This window comes from Sebastes umbrosus, chromosome 13 (genome assembly GCF_015220745.1).
Source record: "Sebastes umbrosus isolate fSebUmb1 chromosome 13, fSebUmb1.pri, whole genome shotgun sequence".
Lineage (NCBI taxonomy): Eukaryota > Metazoa > Chordata > Actinopteri > Perciformes > Sebastidae > Sebastes > Sebastes umbrosus.
This window is the reverse complement of record NC_051281.1, coordinates 15,286,008-15,300,813: the sequence shown is the minus strand read 5'-3', so window position 1 is coordinate 15,300,813 and position 14,806 is coordinate 15,286,008. Positions and strand designations below refer to the sequence as shown.

General features: G+C 38.3%; 3 protein-coding genes across 4 annotated transcripts; 1 reads left to right on the top strand and 2 right to left on the bottom strand.

The window, feature by feature from the left end:
• Nucleotides 1–1,149: 1,149 nt before the first annotated feature.
• LOC119500595 (glucose-6-phosphatase 2-like) lies at nucleotides 1,150–2,845 on the bottom strand. The gene is given in 6 exon segments (XM_037790411.1): nucleotides 1,150–1,952; nucleotides 2,045–2,160; nucleotides 2,235–2,349; nucleotides 2,432–2,541; nucleotides 2,615–2,728; nucleotides 2,730–2,845. Coding segments are annotated over 6 exon segments (1,065 nt in total). The 5' UTR covers nucleotides 2,831–2,845; the 3' UTR covers nucleotides 1,150–1,443.
• Nucleotides 2,846–4,528: 1,683 nt separating this feature from the next.
• spc25 (SPC25 component of NDC80 kinetochore complex) lies at nucleotides 4,529–8,317 on the top strand. Of its 2 annotated transcripts, none has more exons than XM_037790409.1 (7): nucleotides 4,529–4,684; nucleotides 6,328–6,490; nucleotides 6,616–6,681; nucleotides 6,991–7,137; nucleotides 7,248–7,373; nucleotides 7,547–7,642; nucleotides 7,800–8,317. In XM_037790409.1, exons 2-7 carry the CDS (start codon nucleotides 6,340–6,342, stop codon nucleotides 7,922–7,924), a joined length of 711 nt encoding a protein of 236 aa, XP_037646337.1. In that variant the 5' UTR covers nucleotides 4,529–4,684; nucleotides 6,328–6,339; the 3' UTR covers nucleotides 7,925–8,317. The 2 variants fall into 2 exon arrangements, with proteins under 2 accessions (XP_037646337.1, XP_037646338.1); XM_037790410.1 differs by lacking the exon at nucleotides 4,529–4,684 and adding an exon at nucleotides 4,923–5,256.
• nostrin (nitric oxide synthase trafficking) lies at nucleotides 8,228–14,384 on the bottom strand. Its single transcript, XM_037790408.1, has 16 exons — nucleotides 14,244–14,384; nucleotides 13,993–14,078; nucleotides 13,806–13,889; nucleotides 13,550–13,612; nucleotides 13,373–13,454; nucleotides 13,221–13,283; nucleotides 12,258–12,356; nucleotides 12,031–12,156; nucleotides 11,451–11,549; nucleotides 11,237–11,362; nucleotides 10,786–10,894; nucleotides 10,619–10,707; nucleotides 10,377–10,502; nucleotides 9,152–9,401; nucleotides 8,977–9,069; nucleotides 8,228–8,891 (listed from the first exon to the last, which is right to left on the bottom strand). The coding sequence occupies exons 1-16, from the start codon at nucleotides 14,331–14,333 to the stop codon at nucleotides 8,755–8,757; spliced, it is 1,722 nt and encodes a 573-aa protein (XP_037646336.1). The 5' UTR covers nucleotides 14,334–14,384; the 3' UTR covers nucleotides 8,228–8,754.
• Nucleotides 14,385–14,806: the final 422 nt, after the last annotated feature.

The window sequence follows — 14,806 nt, the reverse complement described above, 5'->3', positions numbered from 1 at the left end:
CTAAGCCAAGCTTGAAGAAACATCTGTGTGCCTGGGTACTTTATCATTCCTTGATGTTGAGGGAGAAATGACACAGGACCACCAAGCAGCCTTCCCTTTATCTACTCCAACTTTAGTTGAATAGGCTATTTAGAAAACTGACTTCAGGAAGAAATGAGGAAGATTTTTTTAATTAACTAGAACTGAAAGCAAATTAATTTGAATCAGTGTAATTTACTGTATATATGGCAAATGAAAAAAGTCTTCCCAGGCTTATGTACAATCTCTGAGGACAAGGCTGTAGGTAAGCCGCTGTGTGCTGCTCTTCATTAGAGGTTGAAACCCGAAACTAACAGAGAACACTTCTTCTGATGAGGCATAAATCTCACCATTGTGTGGCGTATTGTCCACAAAAATGTTGACTTCACCACCTCCAATAAACAGCGTGTTTACATTAGGGTGACCTGATTCCAACAAACCAAATGTGGGACAAAGAGCATGTTTGTGAGGGACAATGCGGGACACTTTACCAATGCTGAGAGGTGGTCTACATGTTTTTATACAATGTCTATCTAACTTAAAAAATAAAAATTCATATTCTGCCCCTTAGCTCCTATACTGTGACGGCGAATTCCCTCAAAATTAAATTGAAAAATAATTATTTTTGCAAAAAAACTCTCTGAGAATCGCCTTCCAGCAGCTTCACCCAGTTATACTCAGTCTTTGTTGTAGCTGCATTTCCTTTTTTTTGTGGTAACTTCCATCAAAATTTGAATAGCTTGTGACTTTGTGGTGACTCTCAATTTTCCCCGTTGAGCATAGCGTAGCAAAGACGGTGACGGGTTAACCTGCATTTGACCCCTCCTGCTTTCTTCACAGCCATTGGATAAAAAGCGTCTGTCCTGCAGTGGTTTGACTTGAAAACTAGAGCCAATCAATATGCAGGACATTGTCCACCCCCTAACCCCCAACCCTATGGCCTTGTTTCAGACCTCGACCAAAAAAATAATTCAAAGTAATTTATTTATTTGGCTCTAAAATGTCCTTGAGCAGACACTGAACCCTCCGTGCAGCCTATTCGAAGGAAAAAATAAAGTTGCGAAGCATCTCCCAAATGAAAGCAATGCAAAATAACTTTTTAAACTATTTAATAAAAATATGAATTCCAAATTGATAAAAAATGTTAACAGTTTTATTTACAACAGTCTGTCATATCATGTCATTAATGCTTCACATATGCACTCATACAGTGGATATAGTATACATAGGCTGTTAGGCTGCACATGTCATACTTTGCAATGTTCATCAAGTTAGACCACATAAAAACAAATTCAATATCTTGCAGTTTCAGTGCTTATGTGACAGCTGTGACTAAACAGTCTGACAGGTGGTATGTATCCTCCTTTAATGCTAATTAAAAAGTGATGAGAACGATTTTACAAAACTTCACAGTTCCTCCATAATCTAAGATAACTTCCTGTCCTCATCTCCGATCAAATGAACATAGTAAGAAATAACTGCAACCACACCAAGAGGAACTGAAGCACTCTTACAAAATGATAAAATGTAAAACGGAACCTCCGTGTGAGTGGGTAGTTTGATAAAATCATAGAGTTGCATGGATGTGAGAGTCGCTGTCACGCACATGAGTTTAAATCTGGTTTTGTAGCCGTTCTTCCCCTTGCAGCTCTGAATGATCATCTGCGAGTTCACAGCCAGGCCCAGACCAAACAGGGCTCCCAGGTTTCTCACCAGACCAGCAAAAGGTGTGGTGTCAAGATGGATCCAATCTGGGTTAGCGCACCACTTCTTGGCTTTAGTGACCGACCACAAAGGATCAGTGGCTGTCAGTTTGAGGATCAGATAAAAGCAAACGGCTAGAGAGAAAAGAGAAACACTGGTCTGGAGGTACACTTTCAAGCTTGCATTGTAGACTGAGGGGATGTGATCAAACGCCTCGGCAACCAGCATACCTACACATCGTAGAAAAAACGTGTAAATTACAACCCTATGACCTATAACATACATTTGCTCAGGGAATTTGTGACAGCACGAAGACACTCACCAGCTAAAAGGCCGAGGATAACTTGATGTGGGAAATGTGTTGCAATAAAAATTCTGGAGATGCAAACGCTTATCTGAATGACCCAAAAAGCCATCCATAGACATGACCTCAGAAACCTGAAGGATGGAAATAATGAGACACAACAAGTAATGAAGAAATCACTGGTATGATATACAAAATAACCGCCAACCTTTGAAAGCTCTGGGCAGAAGACACAGTGGAGGATGGCCTTGTGAAGTTGAGAGCAGAGGTGATCATCACATACCACACACATGCTGAGCCCATGGCGTGACCAGATGGACTTCCTGCGTAGAGAAACAGCAGAGAAAGTGTTAGACAGGAGCTCGACAGTGTTACTTTTTAATGACATACTGCATACATGCTGACCTGGCCCTGTTTCACATGTGATGTGAAATTGCTCCAAATGTGGGAATGAGTCGTTGTGGTAGACGTGACTTTCCTGCACCCACCAATAAGGTCGCTGCCCAAACAGAATCCTGAAAACAAGAATCAAATTAAGACACACAAAATGTTGTTAAAGTTAAAATATTAACCTCAGAGTCGGTTTACCATTTGAAAATAAGATTGAACCAGTCACCAATAACAGCCGCCCATATCATCCTGGTGCCCACATTATGACTGAGATGAAACCAGAGGGGGAAATAAACAGAGAAGATATTACGAGTCTCCCACTGTTGACATGAAGTTGAGAAAGTCGTGGTATTCCCTGTAGTTGTTCTGGAGGTGCTGTATAACCAGCACCTCACTGCTGTAGACAAAATCCATCTGAGGTTCCCTTTCTGTGTGCCGAGTGCAACAGCTGCTTCTGCAGCACCAACCAAAAGCACCATGAACCCCTTCCACACCCATGATAGCTTTATATCTCAACCTGGCAGCATAAATCATTCAATGGAGCCATGGCAACAACTGCAAGCTCTTCAATTTGAACCCAGAAAGGAATAAAATCATGTGTTCCCAAGTCATGAGAGCTCCGCATTTTAAGAGATGTTACAAACACTGTTTACACCCCTGGCTGTGTAGCCATTAGATGTTTTTCACACCATTGCTTTTACAGTTGTTACATATTAGCCATTGTACACACTGAGAAGAGACAGTGACCCACGTAACCCCCTAGATCCTTTCAGCCTCATTAATATTCTCTTTCTCTGTGAACGTAGCAACAAAATGGGCTTCCCATAAAAACACAGTCCATCTGGCATCCTGTTAGGCATATATCCAGTGGATCTATCAGCAACATGTTTTCTCTCCTTTTTAAAACCACAGTTGTCTTTGTAAGAGCACGTGCATGTACAAAATTATCAATAATATAGTTTTTGATATAGGCTACAGTATTTTGAACTTGATGTTTGGGTAGTTTGGGCCAACTGGAACTTCCTCAGTTGCACCACAAGGTGGTGTAAAATTACAGTAGCACTGTGGGAACTTCAAGGCACTCTTGGCCAATAGAGAGCATCTTTGCTTTGGGTGTATTTAAATGTTTAGCAGGAAATAACATTATCATACAGTTGCCACGTTTTCTGTTCAAGTTAGGCAATAGAAAAAAACGTTTTTTCCACCAAACTTTATTGATGAGTCAAATACAAACATCATATAAACAAATTAAAAGAACAAAAAGAGGAGATGCCAGGGAATTCACTGATGCCTTAAAAAAATACAATTTAAAGAAACATTTGGTTAAGGGATTGTGCAAGAAGCTTTTTTACATTCAATAAAAATAAAATACATAGGAGGATGAAATGGTAAATAAATAAATTAAGGGGCACAGATTAGTAGCATTTGTCAATAATTTTAGGTTTCAAATATTGTTTGGGTTTTTGTTGCTTTTCTATTTTTCAGCTTGACTAGAGAATTGAGGTTAATATCTAATAGAAATAAGGGGAAGTTTGGTTTTATATTGGTCCATTTCATTTTATCTATGTGGAATTTGCCAAATATTATAAACAGTTAGATTTAAAAAAATAATTGTTTTCCTACACTTTATTTTGAAAGTTCAATACAGTAGTTACATAAACATGTTCAGATTTTTCATTACAACAAATTCTGTAAATATATTTCACAGTATAAAAATATTAAAAAATAATAAAAAATAATATATTACTTTTTTTTTTTTTACAAAAAATAAAATGTAAGGAAAGGAAAAGATGAATAATAGAATTTTTGAGTTTTAAGTTTTCAATCATAGTTATAAGTTTTGAAATCAGTATCTTTAAAAGTATAAAAGGAGGGTATTATTTTAAGCTACATCATTTTAAGGATATGATATTTTGCTATTAATCTAATTAATTATGTAAATTTCATCTGCTGAAAACTGGGATTGTTAAAAGTGAGTAATATCTCAATCTTTGTTAGTATGATATCTTTTTTATAGATGTTTTGAGAAGTTCTTCTGTAAATCAAACCAAAAAGACATAGCATGAAAACAATCTACAAACACATGTTTAAAAAAAGCGACGTAAGCGCAGACGTAGAGACGTAAGCGGAAGAAAAACCAAGTAAACGTCATTTCCGGTGTTTAGTTCCCGCCTCCTGTATGCAGACCGCGGACTTTTTGAAAATAACGTCTGGTTCAGTAGCAGCGAGACGTCAATCAAAACCATCAACGGCCGCACATTCAAACATGTAAGTAACGCTTTTACATCCACATCCTAACGGCAATTTGTATGTCCGTTGGTTTCATTTCGTAGCTAAGTAACGCGAGTTCTGGGCAAGTTACGTTTAACGGTTAACTAACCGCTAATGTTACCCAGGTAACGTTAGCTAGCATTAGCCTGTTAATGTTGCCAGTTGGGCTGATAACGGGTCAACCGCTTTGGTTTTAACGGTTACCCGGTAATGTTATACGTTTGTGAGCTCGGCACTCCCGTAAAACACGTTAACGTTGCTCCTAACGAACTTAATGTAACGTTAACGTTACTGTTGTATCGTGAGTTTTAACTAATGATAATAAACCTACCTACTGTCATCGTCACGCCTTCGTTTTGTGGGACTAACAACAACAACAACAACAACAACAACAAGTTAACAGGCTAGTGGTGGAAGTTGAAGATGTTTTGTGAAAGTTTTGACAAACAATCCTCAACTCAAAGTTCATTTATAGATTGTTTTCCCGAGCTGTCAACAGAATCACACGGTCTTCATCAGCAGATGGATCTGTTGCATCTCAGTTGCTTTTTGTTTTATTTCACTCTCTGGTCGGTCATATCAACCATAGAAGGCTTTGCAGGTATATATGTATATGTTGTGAGTGGGCTGCATTCACCTGTCAAATAGCAGGTACATGTTGGCTGTGGCAGGTGAACATCTCAGGCCACCTGCCACCATGGCAGATACTTATCCTTATATTAAGACATATTATTTTTAAAAAGCAATTCCTATATTAGAAATAGTCAGTGATTAAGGTTACATGATCCATATTTCTACTGTCTGTTACCACTGACTGAAAATATCAAAATATTCAGTATTGCAATATTAAGTTTTATAATACTGTATGGAATCTCAAAAACTGTGTATTGATTTCTAATTAATAGTTTAAAAGCAAAGATTAACTCAGTCGGTACTTTATTTTATTTGCAAAGATATGCATCCCCTGTGATAAAAGCAAATCCTACTATTCTGATTGCATAAAAAAGTTTTAAAATAAATGTACTCAGATTTGATGCATATGGCGGTGTGTTCTTTATACTACGACAGTTTTCCTGAAATTTGATTTTTAAAAAGTCGCAATATATCGCCTTGCTTACAGTATCGCAATATACTGAATCGTAACCCCTGTATCATGATATGTAGGCTATCGTATCGCCAGATTCTTGCCAAAACACTGTCCTAGTGTTTACAATTCTGAAGCGTTCTACATAGATTTCAGAAGTGGCAGACAAAAACATTGTGTGGCTAGTAGAAATGTTCAGTGACCTGCCACAGTGGCACATGAGGAAAAAACTTAATTTCAGACCCTGCTTGCAGGTATATGTGTATATATAGTGAATGGGCTGCATTGTACTTTGGCTGAAACACTAGCCCCTTTATATTTGTTTCTCAGCTTCAGCCTCAACCTTATTATTATCCAGAAATAAATTTTGTTTGCAGCCAAACATTAAACATATAAATCACAACAATACACTGACGACATTAACAGCTACACTCTATAGTCAAAACATACAAGCAATATACAATATATCTTTGAAAAGTGTTATGCAAGATGAGTATAATGTTGTTCTTTAACGTGTACATGATGAGCAATGTGTTGGCCGTTGTTTTTATTGCAGATTGTGATCATCATGGCGTCCATTACCGATCCAAACACGAGTAACGGATTCACTAGTGCAATCGAGGAGATCCACAACAAACAACTTAAAACATTTGGGGAGATAAGTGACATGACTACAGAGTTGTGCCAGTCCCACAGACACTTTCTGAAGTCTGCACTTGGTATGTTTGAGATATTGTTGTTTGCACATATACTTCATACAGTAAACAATAAAGTTACAACATTAACATTGCATTGAACAATTACATCAGTCTGTCTTCAAGAATGTTTTCTTCCTTTTGTGCAGGTACATGTTTAAAGAAATGTAAGGATGATGAGATGCTGTTTGACACGATACAGACATTCAAAAAAGGTGAGTTTATGCATTAAGCCTTCAAAGCATTGCATCTGTGCCTTACATGCATGTGTGCCATGCACTCAGTCGTAGCTGTGTGTTTGTATGTTTACAATATTGTTGAAGTTATGGATATTGGCCCCACGCCATCTGTATTTTTGTTCCAGCACTAAAATGGTTTTCATGTGCTGAATAATTCCTATTTTTTTCTGATTTTACACACTAAGGGCCTATACTTGTTTGGGACAAAATGTTGTAATGCAGCTCCAGAGGCTTCATTTGTTTATGTGAAAGCGTGCTTGGTCTGATGCAATGTTTGTCCCCCAGACTTGGTACAGAGAAATGCGTCATTGAACGGGAAACAGCATGCCATTTCTGAATTGATATCTGAGATTCAGCAGAAGGAGATGCAGAAAGACGACATCATCCAGAAGATAGAGAAACTTAAAGAAGAACAAGTCAAGAGAAAAGACTGTAAGTTTATATTTGAAAATGAAATGAATGGTGTAGATCACAGAACTTAACTTGTGTCTGTAGCATGAGCTCGTTTTAGTCCCTTACACTTGCTTTTTCCCTCTTTTCAGTAATCAGGTCTCAGAATAAAGCAAACAAAGACAGACTGAGGAATCTCCAGAAAGCCAGAGTAGTCTTTCAAGACCATTTGGGGATGGAGATGCGAACAATCCACGGCAAAACACAATTGGTTAAAGGTATGCTAAACACAAACATGCATTTCTGTATTCAATATCTTTATCGAGTCCTGTTTCTAATTATCTATCATTGTTTTTATACATAAATGTAAATTAATACACATACCAGTTTGTGACTCTCTCTTTAGTTAGTAACTGAACAGACATTTACAGTGTTTGTTGTCCTCGTACAGGTGAAAAGCTGCAGTTTGTTTTCCGCAATATCAACCCGTCAGATCAGGACAGCGCCTACGTTGTCACAATGGGGATTAAAGACGGGTTATACCAGAGTAAGTTATACACACGTACTGTAGCCTAACTCCACAATGCAGTACTACAATGTTCACAGTCTTTGCACATGTTTTCAGTAACTATTTTCCAACATTTATAATGTGGTTAGAAACAAAACTCTGATTTCCCTTTACACTATCTCTTCCATTTCCACAGTTGTGTCCAGTGACCCCGTGCTCGAGTGTTTGCCCGTCTTGGAAAGCCGGCTTCAGGAGACCAATAACTTAGCAGCATTCCTGGCAAACGTCAGGAAGGAGTTTATCTCTCAGGCACGCTGCTAAGATTGGAAGGATAAAATACCATGCAATGAAGGTTTTGCTGCAATGTGGACTAATGTAAGTAAGGAGCCCAGCGTTCAGTCTGTAAATACAGTACAGGTCTGTCAACAAAACATCAACTGCCGTGTCAAGATATACATTTAATTTACATTTCTGTGGGCAATAAGTAAAAAGCTAAATTAAAAAATCTTGACTTCTTACTACATAAACACTGGTGTTCATTTATTCACAAGTGTCCTGAGCTTTGTCGTGTTGCATATTTGGCATTGTTTCAAACCCTGGAGATTGGCGTCAAGAGAACAGGTGTTCTGGGGTAAATTTCACCTGAAAAATTCACCAGTTTACTGTAGATGTTGTTCTTCAGAAGTAAAGATGAATAAAGTAATTGATCACTCATATGTGGTTAACAGTTTTCATTTATTTACTCATGTCATTACTCAGTTTAAAATGGGTGGGGATAAATATACAGTTTTATTTTCTTGGGCTTCATTTTTACTTATGTTAATCATATGAATCTATTAAAATACATATTTCTTAAACACTCACTCTACTTGAATTCATCTGTACACAATGTGGCATAAATAATGGAAACAAAATCATTTTGGTATAAAAATTCACACAGTATGAATCCTAAAAGCATTACAAAATAACTTCATGGAGAGCTGTGACAAAGATCATAGATCCTGTCTGTCAGCAGAGGAACATGCTTATTAAACGGAATGCTTTTGTTTTTATTATCTATTTTAAGGCAATGAATATCATCAGTCAGCCATTTCATTTTTGGCACTACAGAAGTGAATCTCTTTGACTCAGGGTGAGTTTTGTCACGTCAGTCAGGCATCAGATGATTTGACGCTGCTTAACACAGGCAGCTCCTCAACATAGGCTGACGGGAAATGGCCTGTCTTCCCGTTAAGTTCGCCAAACCACCAACCGTTCTCTTCCTTTCTGTAAATGTCCAGAAGATCTCCTGTCAAACAAAAATCCGGTCATTTCATCAGATTAGTTATAAACCTCTACTGTTTTAGATAATCTGCACTAGAGTTGCCACTTACCTTCTTTCAAAGTCAATTCATCATCCTGTTCAGGCGTGAAATTGTACAGGGCCGTGCATTTTCCCATACTGCACAGCTCCGGTGTTATTTCACCTGTTCAATGTTGATATTTTGAATGAAATTCCAAATGTGCTGAATAGAAATAAATCTTTGTGTTGCTCTGGAAATGTATTACCTTGTTCTTTATCATCATCAGTGTGAGGCAGGGCTCCGTTAACGGCGCCGTCACACTCTACAGCTTCATGTGTTACAGCGGTGGAAGTGACTCGGTCGCTGGCGCTCGGTAACGCCTCCACAGACTGCCGTGTCACAAACTGAGCAGGCCCTTTGTAGATGATGGAAGCTCTCAGTGATTGTCGGGATCTGAACGGAGTCCTCCTGAGTTTGACTGGACGAGTCAGTTGGACAACGCTGTGCTCACAGTCCTTTAGACAGGAAAACAGTTTGTGTCACATAATATCCTATAACTGATCCCTAACCAGACGTACTTCTGCATATACTTTTGCTTATACGAACCAAGGGGTTTAAGGATAGAGGTTATTGTATGCTGTACAGAGTGTAAAGCCCATAAGCTTGTGATTGTGGGCTATATTGACTTATAGGGATCGACCGATATGTTTTTTTCAGGCCCAATACCGATACACATTTTTATACACAAATTTAGATGTCAAAAATGGGAATAACACAAACTCCAACACAAAACTTGAAATGCCTTAAAGCATATGTTTAATTAAAAGAACTTTTCAATGTTATCTTAAAATAAAATCTGCAGGGAGCTCCCAGCTTCTTATAAAGTTAAATGAAAATTTTAATAAATAAATAAACTATCTCCCTAAAGTTTTATAACGGGTAAAAATAACTAAAACTAGCAAAACTTAAATTTCTGCTAAAGTTTGAGTCTCAATTAGTAGTCCCAATTCAGCAGCACCAGACTGTGATGCAGAAAGCAGAGTTGCTCAGTGTGCTCTCCAGTGAGACGGCTTCCTCTCATAAACTAGAATACTTCATGACCAATGATATACAACATCCAGCTTCTGACACGCCAAGCGGTTGTATTACACTAGGAATGCAAACTTCACCAAACTTATTAAAAGGAAAAAAGGGGACCAAGCCAAAGGATTACTATCTCTTGCATAAAAATTAGAACAATATTCATGTTGATTCAGGGAAAGTCAAATTTCTTACACCATCTGTCCATAACCAATCTAGTATCCCACTGTCGTTTCAATGGGGCTGCTTTTAATGCTTTACTGAGCTGCACCTCAGTCCTCTGAAGACATTTCCCATTAGTTTGGGGGCATTCAAGCCAGTGACATTACAATTAGAAAGTAATTTAACCAATAGGCTCCCACCACCCCAGAGCATACCTCATGTCCTGAAGTTGATGCATGCAGTCTTACCTTATCTTTCCATTTCACAATGCTGTCGCTAAATCGGTGAAAGGACTTGGGCTTCCCCTCTAACTCAGAGAGCGATACAGAGAGTTTGTAGCGAGTGGCCTCGAGGAGATCCAGCTTTAGAGTACTCTACGAATAACAAAATGGCATTAGTGAACACTTCAGCAAATGTAATTTCTGAGCAATTTAAAGTAAATATCCATCTGTACACACCACTTTCCATCCTCTCTACATACGCTGTTTACCTCATCAACCTGCTGTTCAGTTTCCTCCAGGTTCTTTTGGTTTGAGAAAGATGGATTTTCAGAATACATCCTCATCAGTTTTTCAATTCCTGCAACGAGAATGTTAAAAGGCGAGTTATACTGAGTAATTTGAATGCATTATTTAATGGATAATATGCTGAACTCGCCTTCACGGTCTTTCTTTGTCTTTGTAATACTGTCCTCCAGACGCTGGACTTTGAGTTTGATGGCCTCTTTCCTTCGGTCTTTGGCCATGAGTGATTTGCTGTCCTCCTCCTGATGCATCCAGAACACAGATCACGCTTCAGTGACTATGATGGTCTGAGTTTGAATCTAACATTGATGCTATGCGCCAAGGCTACAAGGTCATCTCTGTCTGGTCATTTTACAAACTTGCTCTTGTCACTACTGCTCTGCACTCTGCACATTCATATACAGTATATAACCTTTTATTAAATCAGGTAAATCCAATTGGGATTATCAAATATTCAAGGGAGACCTGAATACAACCTCACAACTACATAATTTAAAACAGAATGTTAAAAGCAGTAAATATACAATAGAGCACACTAAAAAAACAACTGTCATGTCAGATGACTGGGTGTGTCTTTGACTTACAAAATAATCTGCCATTAAAAACTCCGCTTTGTGATCTTCAGCTGTGATGCTGTTTTCCTCCACCAGGGTTTGTATGTCTTTATCCATGTCCACCCGTTGGACCGTCTGTTCTATCTGTCTTTGGCCCTGGAAGTGGTGGCAAATATAAGTTATAACATCCATAAAGGGATTTGGTGCATACTTTATGAGCAGGGTGGGAGTCAGGGTGTCTTACATGTTTGAGGGTCTGCCCAAAGCCGGACATTTGGAGGTTGTATCTAGTCAAGATGTTGCACAGAACTTCAATTCGCTGTTTCTCCAGCTCCTGTACTATCTGAAAAAGCAGAAAGTAGCACTGTGATGCTTTGTGTCAGCACATTCAATCCCTATCCAGAGTCCTGTCCTTGTCATTTGCTCTGTGTAGCATGAAATATCCAAACACATAACCTCCTGTTGGGTGACTGTCATCTGAAACTGAGGTCATAGTGACTGGAAAGATCATACAGTAACCAAAAGCTACTATTCGTTCCTGCTCGCTGATAAAATGTGTGTATGTCAGAGAAAACAGCATGAAATAGGTTTATAGAGTACATTGGGTGGACTATGCTAATTTGGTGCTCCAAACAGCATACTGAGGGTAGACTGACCTAGTAGTGCATTTAGAGCATTTTCTGCAACCAAAAGCTCACCGGTTCAACTCTTATCACAAATGAGGTGTCCTTGAGCAAGACACTGAACCTACAAAAAGCCACTCTGGATGACGAGAACAGCTAAATGGCTACAGTATGAGAAGCAGGAGAGCATTTTTTCCGCACCTGGTAGCAGTTTTTCAGTGTGTTTTCCCACTTGAGTCTCATCTGATGACCCTCCATGTTGATATTAAAGTACTCCTCGTCCACCCGCGCCTGCATCTCTGCCGACTTAGTCAGCCTGTTCAGCATCTGCAGTCAAGAACAGGAAAAAAAAAATCTTTTAATGGACCTGTCGGCAGCTATAAATATATGTAGTGTTGAAAAATTGGTTTGGTAGCCATATACTGAACCTTTTGTTTTTCTTTTTCTGTGCAAATTTGCCTGTTGTTCTCAACAAAGTTGAACAAAGCCTCATGCTCTCTTGTTAGTCCAAGCAATTTCTTCTTTATCTGTTGTAGAAGAGGCAACACAAGAATTCACATGATCATATCACTAATATAACAAAATCATATATAGGTAAACTGTGAATAAGATTACATTCAGCTCTTTACTACTTTAAACTGACAGATTTATAAATTTGAGCGGGCTAGGAGTGTTACATTTTATAGTTCAGTAAATTACAACTGCCTGCTGGATCATTTATATGATGAATATTAATATTTGAGGAAATCTGTAAGTTGTATTTCCATTTATTCAGTTATTGCACATTTTAGATGATTCATGTAAATTCAAAGGAAGACAAACGTTTTGCAAAAATAACAGTATATCTTTCTACAAATCGTCATCTTATCCCTCAACTTTACATAATGAATTATAACACATACTATGGTATAAAATTGGCTATAAACCTTATTATATATGGTGTTTCATAGCAACAGTTTTACTGTTTTTTTTTTTATAATGCTTCATAAATTCAAACAGCACAGTCACTCATGATCAATTTACCCATAAAGTCATATGACCATTATGGTGTCGTCATAATACTATCTTAACAGTCAAGATGTTTCTTAGACTTTAGAACCGGTCATGCAATAATTTCTGAATGATCACAAACTATTGTGGCTTGTTTTAACACCCCGTAATGCATTATTAAAGCTTATATCAACCCAGGAATGCATTATGCATGCATTGTAATGAATTATGCAGGTATTATATATTATATATACTGTAAAGGCTCCACTGTATAGTTTACCATAACATAATAGTTGACAGTCATGCAAAGTTTTTTATGGATTAAGCATTTATGGATCAGCATGATGATAATTGTCATAGCTGATTCATATCTCTATGTTTAAAAAAATGTTTTTCTTTACCTTGAGTTGTTCACTCCAGTTAGCAGTAACAAGTTTTCCAGTTCTTTCAATGGCACCGTCAAGCTATTAAAGTACAGACAAGGTCAGAGACACATTATGACTGGAAGCTTGAACAGATATACCGATACAAGGAAAAAGAATCAATCCCATACAGGCCTCTTCCTCTTATTATGCTCGTCTAAGACTTGTCGTATTTCCAGAATTGCCTCTTGCTGAAATGCGTTTCCTAATGATCTGAAATGAGAACAACACACCTTATTTAACTCCAAATCTTCTGTGTAATCTGTTGACAGGCCCAGTTATGAGGTGAACTGGGGTTTGAGATCTACCTGTGGGCATCTGCTCTGGAGTACATCTCATCTGACACATGACACCAGGCACCGTAGGTGGAACTGAGTGGGGAGCCGGCATGAAAAGGTTAGAGCTGTGGGCTCATTAGCTCGACAACTGCCTGTGTTTTGATCACATCTAACTTGCCAGGCGCATGTTATTTCCCATATACACCACTTGGCAGGAAGAGGTCATGTTAAACACAAAATAGACAAAAGAAAGAGCCAATTATAAATTCGGCACCGTGTCTCTTACTTGTTTGACATTCCTTTGGAGGCCCTGATGAGTTTGCCTGCCAGTTTTTGTAGTCCTTTGGCATAAGTAAGTTCCAGCTCAGCCCTAAAACAGGAAAAGGTTGCAGCAAGAGACAATAACCGAGTCAAACAGTAACTCCTGCCGTCATTGAAAGTCAGTCTGAAGGCCGTAACTGTACTGAACTCACCTTTGCTGAAAAACAGTCATGAGTTCTTTGCAGAAATACTCCCCGTTTTTTGAAAATCGTTTCACATTTTGATAGAGTTGGTTATACTGAAAGACAGACAATAAGGCTCCATGAAGCAATAAAGGCCTGAAGCAAACTGAATTCAAACCGATACAAAGTTAGTTGTGAATAAAATGCACATTTAAATCTTATTTTTTGACTCCAGTGCACAGAAGTAAACACTGAACTGGACTTTTCAAAGAAACACTCACCGAGCAGGTGCCGATAAGGTCCTTCATCTTAAGACTGTGGCTGTTTGTTGACTTTGGACCTTTGACCACCCTCCTCCCAAAGTCACTCATGCGGAAATCACCTGAGCTTTTGTCAGAGCCCAGTACAAAGGAAAATTCCAGGGAGAGGGAAAAAAAGAAACTACAAATGTAAACTCAAGCAGCAATGGCGCAGATATAAATAAAGGAAAAATATATAAACACAAAACAAAGGCCAATTCATGCTCTTATCTGGCACTTAGCCACAAAATAAAAGTTGCTTTATTATTTCATGTTGAAAAGAAGCACACTAACTGGGTGCCCCGCAGCTATAAATGTTGGTAATATGAGGCTTTCTGGCAGCCTAATCGTTAAACCAGCAATAACAATAATTTTTCTTGGCAACTTGGGAGCAGCAAAAACAAGATTGTAAACACAACACTGATATTTAATCACATTTGAAGTTGATGATGGCTAAACAGCTATTCACACAACCAGCCGACCCAGAGCAACATTAGCATTCATTCGTAGTTGTGTTTCTGTCCACCTGATGAATATAAGTACAA

Excerpts from the sequence above, each read along its gene's own strand:
- spc25 (XM_037790409.1), top strand. The coding sequence starts at position 6,340 with ATGGCGTCCATTACCGATCCAAACACGAGTAACGGATTCACTAGTGCA. Across the intron at positions 7,374-7,546 it reads CAAAACACAATTGGTTAAAG|GTGAAAAGCTGCAGTTTGTT; the intron begins GTATGCTAAACA and ends GTCCTCGTACAG. Across the intron at positions 7,643-7,799 it reads TAAAGACGGGTTATACCAGA|TTGTGTCCAGTGACCCCGTG; the intron begins GTAAGTTATACA and ends CCATTTCCACAG.
- nostrin (XM_037790408.1), bottom strand. The coding sequence starts at position 14,333 with ATGAGTGACTTTGGGAGGAGGGTGGTCAAAGGTCCAAAGTCAACAAAC. Across the intron at positions 10,503-10,618 it reads CTGAACAGCAGGTTGATGAG|AGTACTCTAAAGCTGGATCT; the intron begins GTAAACAGCGTA and ends TGTTATTCGTAG. Across the intron at positions 9,402-10,376 it reads TTGTGAAATGGAAAGATAAG|GACTGTGAGCACAGCGTTGT; the intron begins GTAAGACTGCAT and ends TCCTGTCTAAAG.